At 38.9% G+C, this 27,500-nt stretch overlaps 1 protein-coding gene across 1 annotated transcript in view; it reads right to left on the reverse strand.

Annotated features, from left to right (window-relative positions):
• Positions 1–2,414: 2,414 nt before the first annotated feature.
• Positions 2,415–27,500, reverse strand: part of csmd1a (CUB and Sushi multiple domains 1a) — a 52,247-nt gene continuing 27,161 nt past the window's right edge. The window contains exons 4-8 of the mRNA XM_067598552.1: positions 26,980–27,092; positions 24,437–24,514; positions 12,037–12,118; positions 4,627–4,751; positions 2,415–2,434 (exon numbers count right to left, since the gene is read on the reverse strand). Of these exons, the coding sequence (XP_067454653.1) occupies positions 2,415–2,434; positions 4,627–4,751; positions 12,037–12,118; positions 24,437–24,514; positions 26,980–27,092 (418 nt within the window). The remainder of the gene's footprint in view (positions 2,435–4,626; positions 4,752–12,036; positions 12,119–24,436; positions 24,515–26,979; positions 27,093–27,500) is intronic.

The raw sequence follows: 27,500 nt of genomic DNA on the forward strand, positions 1-27,500 counted from the left end.
CAGAGTTTTAAAAAAAGATTTATAGGGTAATCAAAATTATGCTCACAGATTGCAAATTGCTTCTTACCTAGGAAAGAAAAAAGATAGAAAGAGGGAGTGGTAGTGAAAGGAAAAGGTAAGTTATCTTCAATACAACCAAAACTGAGACTGGGCACTGAATTTGGGCATTTTTGCAGACTTGCATATAATTGTCAAAATGGCATATTTTGGGGGGAACACATTCAAAAGGATGAATGCAAATGTTAGTTGTAATGTAGTAGTTAGTAGTAATTCCTTTCAAATGATAAGAGTATCTTCCACTAGCACCGGCTGCTGATGAGATTTTGTGTGTGTGTGCCAAAGTGCCAAAACCATGTATTATACCATGTATCAAGACCATGCACAGTATGTCTGTGCTAAATTAAATGGCATCCCATTCAATAACTGGGTATTTTATTCCGTACTGAAGTGTTGGACAAACAGACCATCTGGCTGACTACTGCTAGCGTGGCTACAAAAAATATATGTTCAAGGTAAAGATGAGGATTCTTTAAAAGCATTTGCCCCAAAACTCTCCCCCTCTGCTGAGGATACTTCCAGTACCTTTGCTCCTGAAGAGCCTGCAGATCCCAGTTATCAACTGCATTTTTCATAATATTCTTCCTAGTGCTCTATTTTATCCATATTGATTTTGTCCTGTGTGATACTCAAAGTAATATTTCTTGCCTTCATTACCTCATAAAGTTGCCCATGTGTTATTGCCTTAAAGGGATATTTGGTATATAAAAAAAAAAGTATTGTGTCAAAAATCCCCTTAAAAACCTTCTCTCAAGCATAATGTTAAAGGGCTTACTTGACATTTTCAGTCAGTTATAGTCAACAAGCACTGTCACACTCCTGAGAAAGTTTTACCTGGTCGTACTCAGTATTTGCACTTTATCCATCATAATGAGTTAGCTGGAGGCGATCACTGCCATTAGAGGGAAGAAAGCCAATGACAGGAGCAAAAGCATATGAGACAGGAGAGGATATGACAAAAATATAAGAATAATGCAGGATGATGGAAGGGGTGAGAAGCAAGTACAAGGGCAGAAATATTAAAGTAAAGAAGTTTCCAAATACAGACAGGTTGAGAGACAACGTGGAGAGAAAAGAGGGAGAGCTGTTAAAAAGACATGGAGAGAGAGAGTAGATAGGGTGAAAGATAATTATGTGAAAAAAAGGAAGAGAAAAGAAAGTGAAGGAGGAAGGGCAACAGGGAGGACAGAGACACAGAAAAATACCACGAGAGAAAGGGAGCGAGAGGAGGACCTCAGATGACTGATCTGCCTGTTAATTAGAAAAGAGAGCTGAAACACACTGTGATACACACAGAGACACACAGACACACAGACACACACACACACACACACACACACACACACACACACACATAAACACAGACACACTGAAACACAGACACACTGAAACACATTCATGGCCATTCATTCCGGGGACCAGCTTCTAATTAACAGTAAAGTCTCAGTGGAGAATGAGAAAGGCTCATGGGTTTGAATCCCAGGAGAGTGATAACACCAGATACACACAGTACACCAGAGCTACAGTATAGTCATTTTTAACCTCTGCCTGTCTACTCGTTTGACTGTATCAGCCCATCGATCTTCTTTTCCTCTTTCTCTCTTTTTTTATTGCTCTTTCTCTATATATATAACCACTATCTAATTACATAGAAAAAATATCACAAGACATAAGCCACTGATTTACCTTTAAAGTACATTTCCCAGCTGCCGCCATGTTGTGAAAGTGTTTTTTTTTATACTGAATGTTCACTTAATAGGAGAATGCAGAGAAAACACTAGTTAACCTCCTGATATTTTTCATTAAAATGTGCCTTTCAGTAGTTTCAAAGTTAGAAAAACATTTTGTTCCACAGTTTAAGAATATCACAACTTTCTGTATCTGCATATTTTAATAGTTCATTGAAGGAATATGAAATGTAATGCATATTGAGTGAAATGCTCAAATCCAACACCCAATGGCTGTCTTGCTGCACAGTTCAGATGGATATATTCTACTGTAGATGTCTTGTGCATTATTTTATACGTATTTTTCCTAGTTTTGCTTAGCATATGCAGCATTTTTGGAAGCTTATTTAGCTCCAATATAATTAAAAGGAATGCTGGGTTTAAACAATGCTCGTCATCACATGTTTATCAGGATCAGTTGACAGTGTAATAATGTGACTGTACATGTAATTTACAAACTCAATTTAGTGTTAGATTACTCTTAAAGTACCACTGTTGCTTTTACAGTAAATGTGTGTTTGGGCTGAAAATTTGGGCTGAAAATTCAATTTCTAGTCTCTAGAAAGCTCCATGAACACCAAAGTCTCTCCCTCCACCTCTACTGTCTCTTCCTGACAAGAGTGGCCAGTATCATGAAGACAGGCAGGTTCCTGCAGTCACAGACAGACATATAGACACAGAACAGGCACATGCGCACACACACACACACACACACACACACACACACACACACACACACACACACACACACACACACACACACACACACATCCTATAATATGATGTGACAGGGACCCTACAGTATGTGTCTGAGCACAGGGACTGGCTGTCCATCAAACATACACAGAGCTCAAGGCAAATACTGCTGCAGCTATGTTGTGTGTGACATTGTCCCTTGGACAGTTGTTGCCAATATGCGTGTGTGTGTGTGTGTGTGCGTGTGTGTGTGTGTGTGTGTTCGCTGTAGGGTATGTATGCTAGCTGTCTGCCTTTTCATTGTGGAGCAATAAACCCAACATGGTACTGTCAGTAAACATGTGGGCAGTGAGAGCCCCTGCATCGTTGCTCTGCCACTCACACAGTTATTTATTTAGTCAGTTAGAAAGTAAATCATGATTTTAACACATCAACAAACAACAAAATGTAAATCACAGTGATATTATTTATCATGTTTAATGGATACTATACATTTAGAGCATCTGCATTAGCAAATAACAGCAAAATAGCATGAGCACCTCCAGCTTCAAAAACTGATATAATTTGTCTCTGACAAAAATTTAATATCTAATTCTTCATAATTTTCATTACATTAGATGGCTCAGGTGCACATCATATTGTGTCTGACCCCTAAATAAATAAAAGCAAAAAGAAAAAAAAGAACACTGCTAGCTTAATAATCAGACTGAGTTTCCATTTAGTTTCACATTATTCAGTCTAATCATGTACATTTTAGCCATTCACCATTAAAGAGTGGGTATAATTTTCCCCTAGACAATCATTAGTGGCTGTGGCACTTGGTAGGAACAGGTAATGTTTTTTCCAATGATCAAAGAAACATATGATTCAAGAGTTAGTATTTTTGTAAGTCAACTTTATCTCATCCATCATTTTTGAGACATTTTTCTGGCTCAGGTTTTGAGTTTTATCCTGGTTTTGATCATATTCTGGATATGGCATTTACATGTAACATGAGAAACCTGGTTATTCATATCCCTGTTTACATGATTCCAGGTTTCTGATTATCTGTGTGCAGGTGTGCTTTGATTCTTCCACATCTAAGCCACTAATTTCTCTACCAACAGGGAATGTTCAGAAACCTGGATACAGTGTTTACATGACACAGTATCTTGATTTTCTGTTGGCGTACTCCAAGTACCATATGCAAGTTTCTCAAAACTGGGGTAAGGTGTTACACATGCACAAAACACATAACCGGGATACTCCAAAACCCTGATCAGAACCAGGATATTCATCCAGGGACTCAGATTCAGGGATTCTACAACCATGCTAGAACATTGTGGCATTAAATTAGAAATCTCAGTAGTTTCACTGTGAAAAAAATAAGAAGCATTTGGCATGAAATAAGTCTATCTAGTATTATGCTATATATAGAATTAATTAATTCTATTGATTAGTTTTAGGGCTTTGCATGGCCTGGCTCCTGATTAAGTTCTGAACTTTTCATCCTGCCTGAGCAGACGTTGCCTCTTCCTCTTTGTCTGAGGAGCTCAGACAGAAACCTTCTGTCTGTTGTACTGGCCAAGGTTATGACTAAAGGTGAACAGGTTTTTGCCATTGGTGCTCTGCAGCTTCGGAACAGCAGGCAACAGTCAATACCATCTAAAGGATAAGACTGGCATTATTATATCTATTCATTATCATCAACAAATTCCCTGAAGAGACCAAAATCAACAATACATTTATCCTACTAACAAGTGTTGTCTATGTAGCCAAACCCTGACAAAGCGTAGACGTCCCTGCCAAAGATTGCTGTGATAATTACTGCGATATCAATTATGTTCATATTATTCTCTATAGCTCTGCAGTGCTGAAAAACCTTTGTTCAAACAGGTGTCTTAGTGCGTCATATGTCCTTATTTGTCTCATTTTATTGATGTGTCAAACAGTTTGTGATGCTTGTTCTCAAAAGACCGCATATGAATCTTATTTAGAGACTCATAGTAGCCAAAATAACAAAAATAGCATCAAGTATTCTCCTCAAGCACGCACATGCTGTCAATAGACATGAATGCATTGAGTAAAATGGATTCATTGTAGCTTTGACACATGCACACCTAAGGAGATTTTACCAGTTTCAGTGGGAATGATGGGTGAAACTTACTTCTGCAGATGGGTCTGTGGTCACTCCAGGCAGCCAGTGTGTCAGTGACTCGTTGACAGGTGATACTTTTAGATCCTTGAAGTACATAGCTGTCATCACAACTGAACTGGACGCTGGAGCCAACTCTAGTTCAGGAGACACAACAGTAACCAACACTTGTCAAAAATAGTAATAATAGTAACTTTGAGTCCAATTCTGAATGCTTCACAAAGTCACAGTCAGGTGTTACTGTGATACTTGTTGAAACCTCTTAGATAACTGTAGAAATAATGTATGAATGACGGTTATGATATTAATGATAATCACTATCACAGATCATTCAATTAGAGTCTATAATTCCTCTCTTTCTGTAAGACACTTATAATTTTACTACTCCACTTATGACTTTTGCTATTGTCTGCTTTCCTTTGATCTCTTTTCGTCTCTTTTTCTCCATGTCTCATGTCTCTTCTCCCTTTTCTCTCATCATTGTTCAGATCATTCTTGTTTCCTCATTCTCTCCAACACCCTGCTGTCTAAAACGTGAGAGGGACATTCAGCCATCTAAGTGGAAGTCTGCATGATGTCTTGTCTGTAAAGTTTAATGTCTCCTCCCTGCTGATAGACACAACAGTCTACCACCTGGCCAAACATTTTCTTCATAGGGTTCTGGTTGTTCAGGGACTCCACCCTGTTGTTAAACACTGTGGCATCGCACAGCCTGGCCAAATCTCTCTGTTAGTGCTTTTGTCACGGAAAGTTGGGTCTTTCACTTTGCTGTTTTCTGCTACTTCGGCGATGCTGATGACACTGAAAATACCTTACATCCAGCCGTTCACTGTGAAATGTACAATTACAGGAGGGAAAACTTTGATGTTATTGCTGTATCCTTGAAAAGACCCCAAGCCTTCTTATGGCAATTGTGTATGTGGTTGTTTTTGCACCAAAACTGCCACAGCACACCAAGTTACAGACATCTCTTGCATATCTGCACTGCCCAGCAGTAAAAACTCTTGTTTTCTCTGCTGCAATGTTCTCTCTGTTCTGTCTCATCACACCACAATTCTGTTCCAGCTGCTGCATCTCGGTGCTTAATGATGATTAGATACAAACCTGTAACACACACACCGAACACATCCATGCCAACATGCATGCACATTTACGCATAAACACACACAGGCAAACACACAAACACATGCACACATGGAGGTAATGAACTTTCACTAGATCAGACAACTCCACTAATAATCCTATGGAGTTTGTGCAGTCATAGTTGCTAATGGCAAAGAGGAGCAGCAGGAGTTGGTGGTTATGGATGAGAATAGGATGATTATCATTTATGTGTTTTTGGCCTGAAAATAGTCTTAGAAAAAGGTAAAAATGGAATGCCGGTCTTGATTCTCTTATAATCATAAAAGAAACATATGAACAATTTAGCTGCCACTGATGCTAAGTGGATGAGTCATAGAGAGAGGTGATTATTTTATAATTGCTCACTTGTGATTAAATGAAATGATGTCTCCCTTTCTACTGATTAGATGACAGACACCATGGAGTGAATCGTTTAAAAATCCCTGTGTCCACCAGGCCTTGTTTATTAGCCAAGATCCAACCGTAATGCTCAAATATCCTACTTCTGAAATATTTCTTCCCATTCTCTGTGTACAATCCTTATATGAGTAAAGAACAGAAATAAAAACTGGAATGTTACTGGTAATGTAAAACAGGTTCAGTTGAATCGAACCCTAGGGCGTTTATCCCGTCGCTGCGGTTCGTTTGACAGGTGTGAACACAGAAAGACCGAGACCTTGTTGAAAAGGTGGTCTTGGTTCCGTTACAAATAAACTCTGATGCGGTTCGTTTGTGGTATGATGGTGATCTGACCCAACTGCAGGAAGCATTGCGCATTTTTGGGATTAAACAAGCTCCTGTAGCCCTGTGTGTGTGAGTGTGTGAGTGTGTGTGTGTGTGTGTGTGTGTGTGTGTGTGTGTGTGTGGTGCTCAATATGTACTCCCTTCTCCTCCTCAGCTGACTGAAAATCGGACGCTCTTTACATTTTACCCATCTTTTGACTAACACCCCCCCCCCCCCTTTACTTATTTTACCCATTTTTCGACTAACACGCAATCTTACTAATTTTACCCATTTCTCGATTAACACCCACCCCATATTAATTTTATCAAGTTTTCGGTAAAATTGGACGCTCTTTACATATTACCCATTTTTCGAGTAATACCCCCCCCCTCACTCATTTTACCCATTTTTCGACTAACACCCAATCTTACTAATTTTACCCATTTCTCAATGAACACCCACCCCATATTCATTTTATCAAGTTTTCAGGAAAATCGGACACTCTTTACATATTACCCATTTTTAACATGAAACAACATACTGTTCTCTAGACGTTGCCTTGAAGTGCGTTCAAATGCACCTTTTATTGTGGCTTGGTATATGGCCTAAACGATGACCACGATTATGAAGAAATGCCATTTCTGTCGATGGTCCACTCTGGATAGCTATCCCGGGAGAAACAAAGGGACAGACCCTCTTTCTCCGCCTGCCAACCCTACACGATTTCTGACCAACGAACAGAGTGCCAGCTCCCCCATGGCTTTTTGTTGATACATTTTGGTTTGCTTGAAATTTTTCCAAGTGAAACCAAACCGAACCAAAGGGAAAATGCAACAAAGTAGCAACTCATCAATTGATTCGGACCAGAGTAAATGAACTACAGGTGTGAAAATGCACTTAGAGCACCAACAGTTTTAGACCTGTAGTTCTGAACCAATAATACCGAGCCAATATGCACCACCTACTGCCAAATAAAGTAACAACAGCAGTGGTTTAAAACTGCAGATGTAGACATGTAGGCCATCTACAGGAAAAGAAAGTAATAGCACAGCAGGTGTTTTCAGTTATTACCTAGTCAGACTCTCCCTCTTCTAAAGTTGAAGGTGGGCAAAGCTACGATGGAATTAGGTGAAGTCACTGGACTCTGTATACTAATAAGAATGATTAGGTAATGCCGGGCTCAGACTACAGGAGTTTTAAAATCCTAACCAATTTTGAAATCGGGTTGCATCACGCACATAAGGAGAAACTTCACAGATGTTCTCTCTAACCTCAAACATGCATACAATACAAGATTTAAAAATAATGGTGTATCACACACACAACATGATATTATTAAGATTATTGTGGCAGAGGAAGAAATGCACTACCTCACATGAGCTCATAGGGAAGCAGATGTAAATGAAATGGAGACTGACATGGTGCAACAACTTGCTTTAGTGATGCTTTGCAGTGAGAAAAAACAAAAGCAGAAGGCTAAACGACTCTGGATGAAAAAAATGGTTGGATAGACACAGTCAATGAGGGTTGTCTGTTCTTCAGCAAGAACTAGAGGTGAGATTTTAAATGTCAGTTTTAATATCTGTCAACAGCAGTATGCTAGCTAACATTAGCCTCAAGGGCTAGAATGTTTACCGTTGCATGGCAACACTGTCTGCTGCTGAGACTTGTCTCTCTCATTGGCTATTGTGGTCCTGTTTGGAAAGTAGTGATGTAATCATCCAGATTTTAACTCCTAAATATCAAACATGTTTGAAATTATCAGGGCAGCCCAGATGAGTCAGTGAGCAGTTCTGGAGGTTTAAGATTGGATCTGTAAAGCCTCACATTACCAGATAATCTGGGCTGAACACTGGTACTGACCAAGGTCCCAGACCAGATTTCACTTCCAATTTTTGGAAGGGGTAAATCGAGAATAAATCGGCCCAAAACTCCTGTAGTCTGAGCCCAGCTTAAGGTTATATACAACATTTTCCCAGGTGAGGTGTAACAAGTGAGTGAGGAAGATTTCAATCAAATGAAGTCTGTACATGCCCACACAGTCCTGAGAAGAGCTCTGTCAGACAAAATAAATGAAATCACTTGCGCAGGTGTAACATGAGTGCAGGGCCTTTCAACCCTGGTCACAGATATTTAGAGGGAAATAAGTGATAAATAAATTTACAAAGATCTATCTTTAAAAGATAATATTTAGTGTTTTACAGCCAGAAGCAGAACTGTATTTCTATTTGAGTACTTGATATGCGCTTCAGATGACTGTGATACAACAGGCCTCTTTCACAGCAAACATTTTAACTTGTCATAGTAGGAAAAGCAAAGGTGTTACTAATGATATAAACAAAGGCTGCGGTGACCGTGAGCCAGCCTGCACAATAGTAGGACCCTGAAACTGAAGCAACTAAATGGAATTCAGCAATTATTAATTTTATAATTTAGTGTTAAACAATTAAAAGTGTTCAATTCAACACACACTTAACACTTAAGCAGCTGTAACAGAAATGCAGCTGTAACACTCATTGCCTGCAGGTGGCACAGGCAAAATTCCAGCAGCTATTTCTTTTTTTTAGGTACCAACAACATCGACATCAACATGTCTAAATCTGCAGGTCTGTCACAGATGTTGTTGCCACTATTACCTTCTTTTACTAAAGATTAGCTCCTATTTTGGGGGGATCCAAAAGGCTACAGATGTGAATGTGACAATTCTCTGCCCACAACCGCAAAACACTTCAGTCTCCATGGAAAAGATGAAGAGCATTGTTGAAGATGTTTCGTGATCATTGGACCAATGCTGGGACTAGAACAGGAGCAGAGTGGTACTCACTTTCAGCCTGGGATCTACATGAAATCCATAAGCGAAGGAAAGACAGGGGACAACTAAAACACATTGTGGTTTCTGATGAAATAAGTTAATAATAATCTTTACTAGACCCTGAGTCCTGTGTCATTAACCTCAAAATTAGAGATCAACTATAAACTAATCTCACCATGTTTTAGTATCCTACTGCATCCATTGTCAGTCTTGCAGGCCACAGCATCATGAGTGCAATCTGGCAACATATTTCTTACTTGCACTTTAAAACCGCATGGAAAGATTATGAAGATTATTTGGTTGCATCCACTTACAGTTGTATGCAAAAGTTTGGGCACACCTTAACAAATAACATATTTTGGTGATTTTTAATTGGAGATGTAAACACAGCCTCTCTAGGAACCCCTCTATGGAACATAAAACACAATATTATCAGCAAACATTAATGCATAGTTACTTTTTATGTCATGGGCATCCTACATAGTCAGTACTTAGTAACCCCTCCCCCTGGCAGATATCACAGCTTGCAAACACTTTTTGCAGCTAGCTAAAAGTCTTTCAATTCTTGGCTTTGGGATTTTCTCCCATTCTTCCTTGCAAAACGCTTCTAGTTCTGCACTATTATTAGGCCATCTTGTATGCACAGCGCTTTTAAGATCTACCCACAGAATTTTGGTTATGTCATGTTAAGTCAGGGGACTGTGAGGGTCATTTCAAAACCTTCAGCTCCTGACATAGTCCATGGTGAATTTCGAGGAATTTTTAGGATAATTATCCTGTTGTAGAAGCCATCCTCTTTTCAGCTCCTGATATCTAGTGGAATCCATTCTTCCTTCCACCCGTGCATTGTTTCCTGTGCCACTGGCTGCAACACAACCCCAAAGAATGATAGATCCACCCTCATGCTTAACAGTTGGCAAGGTGTTCTTTTCATGAAATATATCTTGGCTGATTGTGGCCAAAGAGTTCTATTTTAACTTCATCAGTCCACAGTCCACTTGTTTCCAAAACGCATCGGACATCTGTAGATGTTCTGTTGCATACTTCTTACGTTGGATTTTATGATGAGGACGCAGGTATAGTTTTCTTCTACTGGCTCTTCCATGGAGGTCTTGTTTGTGCAAGCATCGCTGCACAGTGGAATGGTGCACCGCCACTCCTGAGTCTGCTAAATCTTCCTGCAGGTTTTTGGCAGTCAAATGGGGGTTTTGTTTTGCCTTTCTGACCAGGACATGAGCAGTTCTCTTCAAGAGTTTTCTTGATCTTCAAGATCTCCTCTTGACCTCCACGGTTTCCCTCAACTGCCATCTCTTAATTACATTTCTGATTGTGGAAACTGCAAGCTGACAACTTTTTGCTATCTTCTTGTAGCCTTCCCTTGCAATGTGGGCATCAATAACTTTCATTTTCAGAGTCTTACACGGCTGCTTAGAGGAACCCATGGTTGCTGAGTGTTTGCACTCACAAAGGTTTGTCAGAGTATTTTTAAAGCTTTGAAATTGGCACTAGCTGATATTTCCTAATGACAACTGTTGACATGCCTCAGGCCTAACAAGCTGCTTAAGTTCTGAGACCTTGTAAAAAGAATCTGAGACTTCGGAACTCTTAGGGTGCCCAAACTTTTGCACATGCCACCTAAACCCTATTGTTCTACACAGTCCGACTGACTTGAAATTTTACATACATATCCAGTTCAATGTGCTCTACAAAAAAGCCTATTAGACCATTAACATCCACCATGATGGATTTTTTTGGTAATTTGCATAAACTGAAAAAGAGTAATGTGACAGGTAGCTACTTTTTGGATTTTGACTGCATCAACACCAAATTTGGTATACAGCCGTGGGGGACTGAGATAGACAGTTCTACTATAAATCAGCAAAGCTGTCCGAAAACATGACTGCCGTTGATCAAAAAACTTTGCAAAGGGGGGGTTAGCAGGAAATTGGCCATAACTCATTTACCATTTGTCCAATCATCACATGTCCTGGTAGATGTCTTCAGTCCATGTTGGTGTTAGGTCTATCAAAAGCATTCTGAGCCTGACCCAAGGGGGGCATTACAAATGCCGAAAACATGTACCTCAAAACCCAGTGGACAGAATTTCACCAATTTTTGTGTATATACACTAGGGGCAAGTATTAACCAAAATCTGAAGTGTCATATAGATTAGTGCATGTGGACATGGTCTATTCAGCATTATCCGCCTTTTTATGCCATTGCTCAATTTGCCATGAGCTGGAACGAGCTAAAATCATGAAACTTGGCATCATAACTGGAAATAATGTGCAAATGCTACACAAAAAATATGATCCCAGTCACCTCGATGGTGGCTCTATAATTAACAGCCAAAAGGAATGAAAAAGGCTGCCTTCTACTTTTTGGATTTCGACTGTATTAACACCAAATTTAGTATACCGTCTTGTGGGACTGAGCAACACATTTCTAGTATAAATGGGCAAGACTGATCCAAAACCATGGCCTCCATCGATCAAAAAACTTTACCAAGGGTAGGGCTTAGCAGGAAATTGACATAAAGCACATTGTCTTGGAGTAATCCTGATTAAACTCATTGGAGACATCCTGCACTATGTCTTGAATGTACAGGAAAAGACCTTTAAGGGAGTTTCTGCAACCTGGCTTATACATGTCTAACAAACAAAATTATACTGATCACTGCGTTGATCAAGAGATCAACAATATTCAACGTACTTGTAGAGGAGTGACTATGAGCATGTGATCCTGGAATTAAGTACAAACTTACTGGAAGGCAGAGCCCATCCTCTTGCCATTTTCTGGAACTCCAGGATCTGGACAAACATCACCAGCAAGCCCGCTTTGACTCACTGAAAAGAAAAGAAAGAATATATGATAAGCAATGTGTTTTTGGGAGGTTATAGCAAAGGGTATAGTATAGGTCATAGTTAGGGAGGGCATAATCATATTATGCTGACAGGTAAATCATTAAACTTGATCTAATATAACTTTTCACAGTTAGATGAAGTGACGGGTAAAAAAAAAAACATTCTTGTCATCATGACCACGACTATCAGAATATTTTTCAATATGTGATGACAGTCAAGTGGTTAAGCACAATTAAACTCCAACTGTGAGAATTATCCCTGACTGTTGTTGAGAATTCACATAATCAGGCATGCACTCTCTCTTTGAATTTTAAAATAGATCTATTCTCTGCTGATTCAGGAACATGCTTGAAAAATACACAGTCTTCAATATGAAAACAAGGCCTTTTCATGTTGTGTTTATTTTTCTATCAGACAGATATAATAAAATAAAGATTCAAAGATAAAGTTTTTCATCAAAGAGCAGCAATAGGCGCCCTTATCATGATCAGCCTTTTGTAATATATCAGTCTATGGAGAGACCATGCAACACAAAAAATGAGTATAACCATCTCTGTCTCCTACAAAAGGAGAAAGAAATTGGCTAAAAAGCATTTTGTTCCCTTCATGAAAAGGAAAAACTGTGATTTGATGTGACAGAACATGGACCAAATTCTCAAAACTACACTGTAATGTTTCAATTAAGTTTCTGAATAGGCCATTTTATAGCAGAGCTATAGCTTTTTGACTAGGAAAAGCAGTAGCAGGTGTTACTAATAACATTAACGATGGCTCTGCTCCATTCAAGTGTCCCAGTAAGTCATGACAGTGTGACAGTGAGCCAGCATGAGAAATACTAGAACTCTGAAACTGAAACAGCTAAATGAAATTCAACCATCATTAATTTTATTATTTAAACCTGTGCTTGTCCTACTGAGATGTGTTAAAATGTCCTCAGTGAAACAGGCCCATTTTAGATGCAAAAAGGATGTCAATAGAACAAACGAGCTACTGAACCCTCCCGAGGTAGCCACAGATACCTGTTTGGTAAGTCTACTGATAATTAAGGTATCAGTATTTTTTTCAAATTTCAGTTTCCGAATTCCATCAGCTCTGCTCGCTCTCTGGGATGTCATGGCAGAACTGAAACATTTTTTGGCTGAGCTCTCGGATATGAACCTGACTCACAGTCCTAATTACAAGCCTGTATAGTACATACAAAAAACCAACAACCTGAAAAGCCATTCGGAGAGCCAGGCCCCAAAAAGTAAATGGACTGTCAGCTACAGGTAAGATTTCTATCCAAGCTGTAAGGAAGGCTGCCTAAATATACTGTGCCTACTTTGAGTTGTAGACTAATAGGCTGTGGTGTCTATTATAATTTACCAGCTGAAAGTTTAGTTCATTGAGATTAGATCTTTTTTCTGTTAACAAAAACGTGAGCCATCAGAATAATCTGAAAGATCACAGAAAAACTCCACTCACATGGGCTATAACAAAACAAGTGGAAAGAAAATATATTCATCAAAGTAAAAGGTGTGCTGTACCATAGGAGAATAAGTTCTGAGAATAAATGGAACAAAATACAGCCCAATAGGAGAAAACACTGATGCCTGAGATATCACAATGCCCTCACAGCAACCAAATATCTTAAACTGATGTTTAACCCTGTAACTGCAGGGCTAACAGTTACTGAACAGGTAAATTAAATGTTCTCAGCTTTCCAATTTTATGAATTCCTAAGTAAATCTAAAAGTAAAGTCACTAGATTAGTCAGACTACTAAAAGTTGGAAATAAATGTTCACTCAACATACACATGAAACTGCATAGCACAGTCACAAACCGTGTCAGGAGCAGTGAAATCACTCCTAGCTAGCTAACATTATGTAGGCTACTAAGGTTAAAGCTGGAGTGTGAGTCTTTTGTCTCCTCCTTCTGGCAGAGAGAGTAATTACAAAAACACTGTTGACGTGGTTACATCATAGGCTCCACTGTGGTCTAATCCGTCACTACTGTTGCAGCTGTGAAATCGTGGATAAATAGTTTTTGAGCATCACACAACCCCCGTGAAATGACTTATTTCACTGTCAGAATTTGATCCATTCTGCCCGATAACATTTGGAAAGTCTAGAGGAGCCAAACGATTAACTTATTTTATCCCCATTTGAGTTAGCAGAAAGCTAATTGGAAGGTCTCTGGCGTGCATGCCCTGCCCATAGAGCATGTGCGGTATGCATTCATCCAGCCAGCGTGGGAATCTCAAACCAGACACCAGATTCAAGAGAGATTTATCTGGCAGTGATATGTTTAAACAGCATTGTGTGAACTCGTTTGGCAAGGGCTTGAGTGTGACATTCATTTATATGTAAAAGTACCACACTGCAGGTTTAATGTAAATGTTTACCGCTAGCTAACTGTTTTAGACAAATAGTAAAGTGGTAACTGCTAGACACGTGGATAATCAATTTACATTTGTTGAGTGTTTCTTTAGCCTATATTTCAGTCATGCTTCATATTATTAATATGAAATATAAATATAAATTGTCAGTTGCCATAGCCTAGTAAGCCTCAGGTCAGGATGCATTCAAAAGCTAGACTCAGTGTAGTAATGTGTTCACATCATTAAAAAACATAACTGTGAACAGTTTAGTTACCTTTTGAACTTTAGCTGTCCCTGAACAGAGCTCTAATTTCATCTGCCAATGTTGGAAAGTGACTAAGATTTTTGTACTTTTCTTAAGCATCTCCATTTCATGCTACTTTTTTCACAGGGAAACTTTATACTAACTGCCTAATATTTTTTGACAATTAGTAGTTGCTTTACAGATTAAAGTTGTACACTAAACATAAGAGGTTATAAATATGATGCTTTACATATAGTTAAGTTACCCAGTTCTATATAGAGTAATTAAAACAGGCTCCACGTCGACAGCTAACAGTAAAGTACTGCTTACACATTAATTTATCAGTAATAATAATATAATAACTGTACTTCTGATACTTATGTCTGATCCTTAAATGGCATTTTGCCAATAGGCTACCTTACATAATTTTAATTCATGAAATTTCTAAATGCATGGCCTGTCACTTTTTATATAAGTAATACTTATACCACTACATTAACTTTGTGGTATTGCTACTTTTCCTTGAGCCAAGGTTTTGAATACTTTTTCCATCCCTGAAAACTTACATATACATTTTTTTCCCACAAAGACACATTATCATCCCTGACATCTTGAAACTTTTTCCCAAGTTTCAAAACTAACAAGAGTAACTGTTTATGTGTTGTTGCTATTCACCAGCCAACTATGTGCACAAGTAGCAAAATGTGAAAAAAAAAAACATTAGCTGAATTATTTTGTTTTTCAAAAAGACTATTCGAGTGAGTTAGCTAGTGGTGCAAGTTGTTTTTTGAAACTCATAAGTTTTCAAGTACATAAGGAAACCAGTTGCTCAGTTTGTTTTAAAGAATTATGCTTCTATTCCCTTTTGCCTGTCTTTGTAATGCTCATAAGCATGTCCAGATTTAAAATTTAATAAAACCTTTAGGAAGAAATAGTAAACAATACGTTTTGCTTAAAATTAAAATGGCAGAACGACTGTGGTGGTGGAAATGAAAACCAACATCAATTTAATGAAGAGGACTATACTCTCACATTTCAGCATCTCATTCCCTGCTTATCTATCTGCATGATCTGTTCTGTTTCTAAAAAAAGCACAAAAGCAAAACACATGACAATTTTTGTCCAGCTCATATCCAGGATCTTGCATTTGTTTCAGACTTTGCTCTGCTTGGGAGCATCTGCTGCATGCCCAAAACGTAATGTAAGTGTAAATTAGACCAGACAACATGACAGAAACCAGTTTAGACCAGCTCTGTCTTAATGGAACTCCTTGGATGAATCATGATGGTTAGCAAAACACAAAAAAAATAAAGGGAAAGGAAGGTGAGAATAAATTGCAGGAAATGAGGAGAATGCTGAAAAGGGACAACAATAGAGCAAAAAAAAAAAAAAAAAAAAAAAGATAATAAAAGAAGAGAAAATCGTACAGGTTTATAAAATAGGACCTTGAGAAAGAGCAATATGTGACCTCTTTTGGCCTCTTTCTGCCCATCTTTTCATGAATCTTTCTCACTAGCTTTCTTTTCTCTCTCCTCCTGTCTTCCTCATCTGCCTCTCACACTCACTCCTCTCTACTTTTGTATTCTCAGCTTGCTTCACCATGCTTTTTCTCTCTCACACATTAGCTGCAATTTACAAGGGGATGCCGAAGTTTTGTGCACCCTGGCATAAAAGATGGATGAATGATTTGCTGTGTTTGTGTGATTGTGTGATGAGTGTGTGCTGAGGGTTTGTGAGTGTATAGACACTGTGTATGCATGTTTGTGTGAGATATGATGCAAACAGAGCAAGCTGTCTTGTTGCTCTGCCGTGTTTTTGATGTTCTGTCCAAAAATCACCACACAAACACACTCTATAACACACTGTCGTGCTCTGTCATCCCTCTCTCTCTCTCACTCATGTTCAAATGGCTTTCATTGGCATCATATACAAAGGTTCATATTGCCGAAACAAATCCAGCTCATGCAAACAACATGAGATTGTTATAGAAAAAAAAGCTGCCAAATATCACTGCTGGGCTGATGTCAAAAATGCTCAAACTGACTTAATCCCATATTTGCACTTAAAAGACCATTCAACGTTTAAACACAAGCTTATGATGCATAACGCCATTTCCATATCATCAAAGTGTCTTCAGCAAACCTTTCATCTCTAAAACTCAAGTTTTTAGGAGAAACAGTGATTCATTCTCTCCTTGGTGCCCATGTATGTCTGGCATTTCTGACGTCTGTAATATACTCCTCTTCGCGCCAGCCGCCCACACCTACTGTATAGACAGTCTCAACTCCCTAAATGACTCAGTTCATCCTGCCATTTATCCCAAACTATTCAGAACAAACTCACCCCGAACAGCAAGTAATATCCCAGTGAACTGTGTGTTTTGAAGTCGTGCTTTAACCACCAATGAGTCCAACCACCATGAGAATGAAGATATTATATGGCTGCTGCCATCACCACTGGCCCTCAACACCACCAGGTTAGAGGTGACATGTTTGTTCAAGACATGAATGTGGCACGTATGATTTTATAAGGTTTGGGGTCCGCTAATAGATTTTATATGGAAATGAGATCCAGACCCAGTTGTTCAGAGAGCAGGCTGAAAAATGATGTCAAATTATTATTCCTGTTTTGTCTTCTTACCCTTTGTGTTTGTTTATTTGTTGATTTATTCATCTTTTCTGTTTCTGTAACACTGATACTTACTCTGTTCCCTGAAATTTACATAAATAAATAAATAAATAAGAAAGAGGCCAATGACCAGCCAGTATTACACAGTATTTGACATGCCAACAAGCATAAAGAGATTATGTGGCTCTTGGCTGCCATTACCATTAGCCCTCAACGCAACAGGATTAGACATGACAACTGTTCTTTTTTTTAGGCAAGACTGTATCATAAACTATTAGTTCTGGCTATCATTAATACTCAAGAGAGTGTGACACAAAAGTAATTTACAAACTTGAAAACTATCCACCCAATTTAAATCTATTTGGTATCTTGACATATGTTTAAAAGCTAGGAGTGGAAATTGCATATGCATATGCAAATGCATAATACTAATTTGGTATTATCCTCCTCAAAAGTGCAGAACACACTGTCAAAAAAAGTGGCTAAACAATGTTATGAAATCTTTTCTGAGGCATTTCGTTAGCTAGGGATGTTTTTTTTTGTTTAAAATGTTAATTAATGGACATTCAGGTTGTCATTGGTTTTGTATTTTTGCTGTCAGTATTGTTTTCATCAACTTCAGAAAACTGTTGTTGAAATTGTCCATACAAAAAGAGTTACAAACCACTGACTTAGGGAATTGGAGAGGAGTCGTAAACCACTGGCTTAGAGGGTGATGTAGATGTAGTAAGACGGATAAAAGCAAAAGACATTTGCATCGAGAATGCAAAGCCAGAATTTGAGTTATTATAACAACTGACTGATTAGGTGTGTGCAATATGACAATATTAGATCGAAAACTATTACTACAATATTAGATTAAAATGTCTCCATGATCTGCCTTTACAGAGACATCTTTAGTATTGTGCTACAGTACACATTGTATCAGTTCAGCTCTGTGATGGAGCGCAGTCTGCTAGCAGGAGGTTAATGAGTAACAGCACCAACATGGCGAGCGCCTCGTCACATTTCCATTCTGCTGGAGAAATTGACCTCCAGCGACAATGATTTAGGGTAAAAACAAGCTCACAGTGGAGCAAACTATCTGCACAGTTAGCATCAGGAGCCCAAACTGTTTGTTTTTAACGGTGAATGCTACGAAACAGTGAGCAGCAGTGCTTGTGTCGAGCCAGCCACCTGTATGAGCATCATCACATCGCCAGCTCACTACTTAGCTCACAGAATTGATGCTTGGTAGCGTGTTTGTGAAATCTACAGCACTTTTAGTGTCCTGCTAGGAAACTCACCTGCTACACATCATGTTAAACTGACAGCTGGGCTGCAGGTAAACACCACCGTTTAGCGGTTAGCTCACCTGCTAACTGGTAGCACTAACTTCTGTCATGCCGCAAGTTAGCGTGATGTCTGCTCTGGTGTACTGTGCTGGTGTCTTTTTATAATGGTGCACCTCCTGCTAGTTATCCAAAACAACACACTAACGCTTCTATAAAACATCGACTGTTTGCTTTTCAGCTGTGAAATTAGCTTGGTTGTAGTGTTAGTTTGGTTTCCCACTGCAATATCCATTTTAAACAAGGCCAAATAGACTGTCACTACTTTTTAATGCAGGTTTGCACACCTGCTCTTACTCATTTATGGAATTGTTTGTGTGTTAATGTAATGTTATGTGAGTCTTTCATGGGTGTATGTTTTTATGTTGTTTGTGAGCCCCTAGCCTAAGACGAATTTCTATCATGTGATAGACAATAAAGTTTTATGAATCTTGAATCTTGAGTACTGTTCAGTGACTTGCAAAATAGTCTTAAAAACCAACATGAAAAAAAATCATAATAAAATTGCGGATCGTGATCCTGCCTGAAAAAAATGGTGATATGATATGTTTGCCATACCGCCCACCCCTATGACTGATGAACCATTAAAAAGAAACAACAGTCAAAGAGACAATGAGAGAGAGCGCAAGGAGAGAGGAAGACACAGGGAGAGTGTGGGACAGTAATTTTGTTTGTGCGTGTGTGTGTAATCAGCTGACATGTGTTTCAGGTAAGAGCTTTTGAGCTGCTCTTCAGATGCCGGCTGGATGAGGGGAGAAATGTGTGAAGTGCAGTTTGTTGATATGCTCTCTTCCGCTCCTCTCCTCTGCTCCTCTCATTGCCTCTTATCCACTCTGCCCTCTTTTTCTCCTCCACCTTTTCATGTTCACAGGTCAATCAAGCCAAAAGCTGAACTCTGCAGTCATCTTCCCGGCATCATTTTGTCATTTTGAAAGCGTAAGTTTCTTCACATAAAAACACTTGGTATGATGCCGTCTCAAAGCCACATGTGACATAATACAATATTATCTAATATTCTGGTGCAAGCATTACTATGAGGTTTTCCTAAAACTACTTAGCAGTTGCGTCGTACCATCTTTTTTATTTGCAACTTCCAAGTGGTTGCGTTACTTTCATTTGAGTAGACAGCGGCCCTGTACCACCTTGCCTGATAATCCAGGGGAAAACACTGATTAACTCACACTCTCACAATGATTCATTGCAGTTCTAGGTCATTGTCTGGGGAGTAAAACTCCTTAATCACAATCTTTCAGCCTCTCTATAATTATGACACATCCTCAGCAGTAAGCTAATGTTACTGCTGAGAGAGGGTAACTACAAGATGGGTTGCTTTAATTTGCACCCTTTTTACATTGTTCCAGTTGGCACTCTTACTTCATGTATTTGTCTTTAAAGTATCTTATCTTTAATACATCAATCTAATATTTTATCTTTTAATAATCTATCTGTCTCCAGTATCACACAGGATTCTAATCAATACTCACTCGGAGAATTATTCATAAATAGAGCGTTCTCAAACTGATTTGAACTTACTCTCGTGTGTGTCTATCTATTAGACTGTGCTTTAATATAGGCTAGAGGCTGTTACAGACAGTCTGTTAGATTATGATTCATAAGCACTCCATTCTCTAGATAGGTAAAACTCATTATCATCAGTCTCTGGTTCTTTGTAATGATTATATATTGCATAAAGGCTGCACATTCTCTGCCATACTGCTATAATATCACCACTGGGAGTCATACGGTGTAAGAAGTGTTGTTCAAAGACTGGTCCGGGACCAAAAATGGACCTTGGCTTTACTTTTTTAATGTTTTAATGACCCTAGTTTCTAGCCTCATGGCCTAAGTGTACTGCATTGGTCTAACCTCACTGAGCCTTCGACTCAGTGCAAGAACCCATATTTACTCAGTTTTGGTCCCCATGACAAAAATGCTAGTATGTTTTAATGAGCATGGGTCCCATGGTGAGATACTAAATTTCTCATTTAGGTCCAGGGCTGAAACAGCTTAAGGGATCCCTGGACTACACAGCTAACAGACATTATCATCATTCTTTGGCTCCACATAATGATTACAGATAACAAAGCACATTCTCTACAGTGTGGCTGTAATTTTACAAGTGGGAGAGCTACTTTTGAGAGTCTTTTAACACGCATGCAGGACACACTGGTGATCACTGTGATCAGTATCAAGGTGAAATCCATACAGGGCAATGTGCAATGAGATCGGGATCCCCTGGTGCAGAAGTGTATTACAAGTCCTAAGGTTAACTGACTTTTTGCAGCTGAGCTTTGCTGCTTGTTCAGAGATAGAGTTTGTTTTCATGTATTGTTTTCACTACATTACTGTAATGTATATGTAAGAGACATGCAGAACCTCACTTTTCTAAAGCTGTATTGTAATTTATTTATACACATTTACATTGCAGCCTGAGAGAAACCTCCATAGACTTCCATGGCAAGAGAGTTACTTCACAACAAGATGTTATTGTTAGCTGGCTCTTCATGTAAAAAGCAAATGCACGAGATTCAGCCTTGCCAGACTGACTTAATTTCAATTCAGTTCTCTCACATGAGAAGAACTTAGTATATGCCTGCGTCTGTGTGTGTGTGTGTGCTTGCATATGTGTAAGACAGGGACGCAAGAGAGAGATAGTGAGTGTGCCTGTGAGATCTGAACTCTTCACCAAGCACCACATCATTGATAAATATAATAAACTGATTTGCCCGAGGAACTCCTCACATACGCATGCACGCACTCAAACACACACACCAGTTTTAATTTTAATTGTATGCAACACATGAAGAGGTACACAAGCACATAATATTTCTGTTTCACATAAACACACACATTTGCACACACAAAAAACACCATACTAATGTTAATTGCACTAGCACATGCTTGGCTGAGCGTATAAATCAGCAGAATTATTGATGAGGGTTTTATTATGAAGCTAAATGTTAAGGAATGGATGAGGTATGAGCTTGGGCTTCTGTGATAATTAAAAGCCTGTGTCACATGATCTGAATACTGTTTTAGAGGCGTCTCCAAGCTGCCAAGAAATATGTCTGCCACCCTAGACTGTAGACATATTTATCATCGTTTTTATCATTAAATTCATTGTTTTACTGTCTTATGGTCAATATAATGTTAACATTTATTTGGATTCCCATTAGCTTCCACTTAGGTAAAAAACTATTCTTCCTAAGGTCCACACAAAAACACGTCCCATTTGGATCAACAAATCAAACATTACACACACAGAAAAGCTTCAGCAGCTTACAAAATAAAGAGCTTATTAGCCACAGTCTCTTGTTTCCTGTAAAGGGCAACTCTTTAAATAGCAGCTGATGTATTCTAATCCTTATACAAACTGTAGCTATTGAAGACAGTTTATCAGGTTTGAAAATCTTACAAAGCCGACCCTGAGTGTACGGTATAGGGCATTAAAATAAACTTTTGATGGTCTAAATTACAAAATAAACTATGAACTGTACTTACTGTGCATATTACTTGCCAACATTAAAGCACTCCAAAGGAGTATTAGTTATGAATCCTCTTGAGACCTTCGGTGACAAAGTTTTATGTTTTGTCATTGTGCAGTTTTTGAGATAACCATGAAACGTAAGACAGCAGCACTTTGTTCATATCTCACTATAAATAAGAACACTGTGAAGTTTTACTCTGCACATTAGCACACTCAACAGCAAAGACGGAAGAGGTTATTTAAATTAATCGCTGTGAAACATTTTCGTTTCAGTGAGTGAAGTGTGACACTAATCACCATCAGCAGTCCGAAATCCAAAGATCTGTAATTTCTTTTCAAATTAACACAAACTATTGTGATTAGTTTGTAATTACTGTCTATTTTATTATACACAGTTTGCCAGTTCACACCTGTGCTGGTTGTCAATGTCAGTGCTGTTTGTCACTTCAGAAAATAACTTCACCTTCATGTTACTTGGTTGACTAATGATATTTTCACTGCATACCTACTGAAAATAATGGGACACTGGGTTCTGTGCCCCTTTTACTGTATATACAGCAGATGAGAAAAACATTTTGGATTTCTGAAAACCATTTACAGCACATAAATTACAGCCTCAAAATTCTAATTAATCTCATGAATAGCTTTGCCATACAGACATGCTTTGTATTCAAGACTCTAAGCACTGTACAATTTTAAAAGTACAAGATGTAGCTTTCACCATATCACAAACAGCATGGTGAAAGGTAACCGTTTAAATTGCATTGCAATTAAATGTAGGATATACATGTGCACCAGGCTTTGTGCTCTGTGCTTTATTTAAAATGTGTCAGGTAAAGCACTGAGCACATTAAAATGGGACAGTAAAGGAGAGAGGACAGTAGAGAATACTGTCGCAAGACAGAAATTAAAGGAATATTTTAGCATTTTTTTAAACTTATACTGCATATATTGGCCGTCATTCATGTTCACTATAGGATTGCACTCCACTCATTTACAATATGTCTCAGAGGTGGGCTGTCAAAAATGTATTACCCATTAATTACTCCACCTGATGGAGACTACAGTGTCTCTTTCTTATCTGGATTCTTGGCCACACAGCCAAAAGGAATGAATAAGATGCAGTGGGCACATTTCCAACTTTGGCCAGGAGGAATTGCAACACAAAACATCCAGACTCCATTTAGTTTTTGGAAATTTATACATTTAAAATATGTTTGAAAAGATGAAATGGATGACACAAAGACTTATCCTCTAGGAAGCAACAGCCAGCAGAAAGTGAGTCACTATTCTGCAGTGAGTTTGTTATGAACTGTTAGATTATCTTCCTGACTCCAGCACAGGGAGGTGCACTGTGTGTAACAACAGGAGGCTTGAGAATGTAGTTGAAGTTAAAATGTATGAAACCAGCAGAACAAAATAGATATTCATGAATACATCTTTTGGTATCCAAACATGATAGCTGTGCAAGTGTGGACACGCCAATCAGATTTTGCTTAGGGTCTCAAAAAAGAGTTGGACAAGCCAGCCCTGATTTGAACAGCACAAATGATTGCCTCCAAAATGACCATAAACCATACTGATTTTAGTCTCAAAAAACCCCAGAAGAATATTGTTCACAGTACATGCAACATTATGTTTTCACATTCCTCTGTGAAGTTAAAACACTTGCATTAACACTGTGACACAAACATTCACATGCTGAAATAGTAGCTTTCATTATTGTGCTCTTTTTGATTGTTTTGCTCATCAAGAAGTAATTATAAAAAAGAGATGTATAATGGTTGATTGGTTTGTAATGAAATGAAATGTAGGAATAGTTTGAACAGAACTTGACTGTTAGGAGAAAAAACATTTTTTCTTTGCTGGGTGTATTTTAAATATATTACATCTTTAAATACACATATTTTTCTTCTGTAAACACAAATAACCCCTATTCATATAACCGGTTTTATATGCACCCGTGACCGTTGGCTGGGAAGAAGAAAAAGACAGAAAGTGTGGTGTTAATTCTTGTCTCCTAGAAGGGCAACCCCAGTGAAAAATAGATGAAATCCCAGCCCCTGCCACATCAAAGATGGATGCAAGCTGTGTGTCCTTGTGTACATACAGTGTGTGCTTGTGTGTGTGTGTGTGTGTGTGTGTGTGTGTGTGTGTGTGTGTGTGTGTGTGTGTAAAAAGGACTGTCTAAATGACGTACAGTCGCACTATCTACAAACACACACAAACAGCAGACAGTAGTTTACTTACAGACAGCATTTTTGTGACTGGAGTCTTTACTGGGCATCATCTTCACTCCTCTGGACTTCAACTCTATTGCTTTCTTCACTGCAGAAATGAGGGGAGATGAAGGTTATTAATTGAATTATGAATCAAATTTTATAAACTTCAATTACCATACATCTTTTTTTTTCCCTAACAGCTTATCCTTTTCAAGGTTGCCATTTGGTGCACATCAACTACTGTATGTGCGCATTCCAGAAAGTGCTCCACACTCCTCCTATAACAAACCTACAGCAAATGCAACTGTGGCAGAAACAGAAAATTAGAACATGGAGAAATGAGAGGAGATTAAAAGACACAGAGAAGTGGGGACAAGAGAGAAAAAAAGAAGAGCAAAGGAGAGGAGCATTATTAAAAATTATTCCATCTATTTTATCCTAAGTATCAGCACTGCAGAGGACAACAGAAAAATCTGTGCTACGACCAAACTACATTCTGCTGAGAAATAGACTTGGCATGAAAAGCACATCTCTCTCTCTCTCTCTCCCTCTCTCACACACACAAACACACACGACAGGAGAGACAGACAGAGAGGAAATGACAGAAGCACCGAAGGCAAGAACAAGGACCAATAACTGAGGAAGCGAGACGTAGGTTAAGTTGAATAGAAAATGGATGGAGGGAGACAGGAAGTGAGACACACAGGAAGACAGACAGCTCTTGGATCACCCTGTTTTGTATTGGAAGCAGCCAATTTAATCTGAGGCACTAATATTCACCTTAATAAGCTAATTTTGCCCATATAACCAGTCAATAAGATGACAGGAATGGCCCAGCAAATCCAGTCAGGTGATTTCAAACTTCTGTCCCCGGTAAATGCTATTTTCAATCATATGAAGATAACGCAAAGAACCTCCCCATAAAACCCAAACACACTCACACACACACACAAACACACTGATACTTCCAAGTTCTATCTTGTTTGTGTTTTTATATACACACTGCATTTACAGCAAACTGTATCTGGATATCCTATCTGGATAAGGGAAAACCACATGTTAATGCAAGGTGCAAATGCACTAGAAACGCACTGTAATCAGAATGTGATTGGGTTGCCCAGACCACATTTGGAGGTGGTCTGGCTCGCATTGTGATCAGATCTCAGCCAGGTGTAAATGCGATCTGTACAGCATGACCAAATTTAAAAGGAAAATCCACCCAGCACAAGTAGTAGCGGCAGCAAGTCCTCTCTTACAAAAAATGAATGACGCCCCTCCACGGCATTGCTTTCCTCCTGGAACAAGCCATGTCTGATGAAAAGTCGCCAGCCCCACCTAGCTAATTTGCATTTTCAGATCCAATCCCGATATGGGTATAATCATGATATATTATTAAAGGTAGAGTCAGTCATTTTGGAGAAAGACTGTTGATATTTGAACTAAGAACCCAAACAAATACACCCCTCCCTTCATGCTCCTTTAGAAGCTGCGCCACCCAAATTCATGGACGCACACTGCCAAGGCAACAAGAGAAAAATGGCAGAACCCAGAACGATGCGTCAGCTGTATAGTCACTTCTGTTCTTCTCACACTTTATCACGAGCGAGAAAAAAAAAAATTGTCTCATGTGAGCACAACAGTCCATCCACACTCTCTGCCTCTATGCAGCTTCCCCATTTCTCCTTGACCTGCGTTCAGCATCTCTGTACACAGAAGCAGCCGCCTGTCAGCTGCAGCTCCTCGGGAGCTGAGAGGACAGCGGCATGTTGGCTCCACAGGAAGAAATCGAAAGTGTTTGTATTTATTGACTCATTGATACAGTTAATAAGTTGAAAACACATGTACAGCGGGATATCTGTGTGTTTTAAACAGCTGCCTGCTCAGATTACGCTTCACTAAATGTGACAGAAGCAGACTCAGAGCGTAAAGAAACATGAGGGGGTCTTTGTGAGACTGTCTCGGATTCAGTGTGGATTGATACATTTAATAAAATGGAAGCATATCTGTTCTGTGAGAAAACACTCTCTATGTGAATTTGCCACGACATCTCTCTCTCCAGTTCGCCAGCCCTCCCCACCATTTAACGGGAGCTGGAGATGGGAGTGTGTCATGTCTCCACACAGACAGCTACTCCGATGACTTCCCCCTCCGAGCCACTGTACATACTCATTTACAGAGCCAGTGCTGTGTATGAAAACCAGATTTTTTTCTCAGCGCACACAAAGAGCAGACAGCTAGCTGACCATGAGGAGATATTCACTGAATTTGACAAAATGTGTATTGGATTAGAATTGCTAACTCTACCTTTAATACCGGTTCTAAATGCAAATGCTCAAGGATTGGCTGTCATTATCCAGATGATGTAACCAGTTTAATATCAGGTGCGTGGGACCTAAATGTTTCTAAATGAGATTCCTTTCCATAAAAGTGACCTTCAATATGGATGCAGCTCCTAACATGCATACACACACACACACACACACCCGGAGATGTGTTCACACCATACTATAGATGAAAAAGGGAAGCTAAGAACATTTAAGTAATGAGAGTGAGGTAGTGTGTGTAACATACCTTGGTACTGAGCACTGAATCCTTTTCTACGATGGTTGCTGTCTGAGGTGAAGTGTATCCGAAGCCAGTTCTTACTTGATATCACTGGTGAGGGCAGGGTTGTACCAGTTAGCCTAGAAGTAAACAAATAGGAAACAATCAACAAAAACAACAATAACCAAACTGAAGTCATTAAGGCAGAACTGATATACTGAGGTTCCCATTTTTATAATTGATATGTGTCAGTCTTCATTAATCAGATTAAGTTGCATTAACTTCTTGGTACTAAATGTATTTATTTTATACTGTAGAGTATACAGCAGAGAGAGAGAAGGCAGATGGGGAAAAAGAAGGTATAACCAACCAAAAAAAGTTGTTATTGCAAAACCACAGTATCCACCGATGGTAAGACAAAACATTACCCGACAGAATCTTTCTCCAGTGAATACACTATATGTTGCATTGTGTTGCGTATTTCTACATTTCTGTATGGTCCACATTGCACAGGGATTACTTTTCCGGACAGTACATGCTGAATTTTT

The sequence above is a fragment of the Thunnus thynnus genome, chromosome 1, assembly GCF_963924715.1.
Source record: "Thunnus thynnus chromosome 1, fThuThy2.1, whole genome shotgun sequence".
NCBI lineage: Eukaryota > Metazoa > Chordata > Actinopteri > Scombriformes > Scombridae > Thunnus > Thunnus thynnus.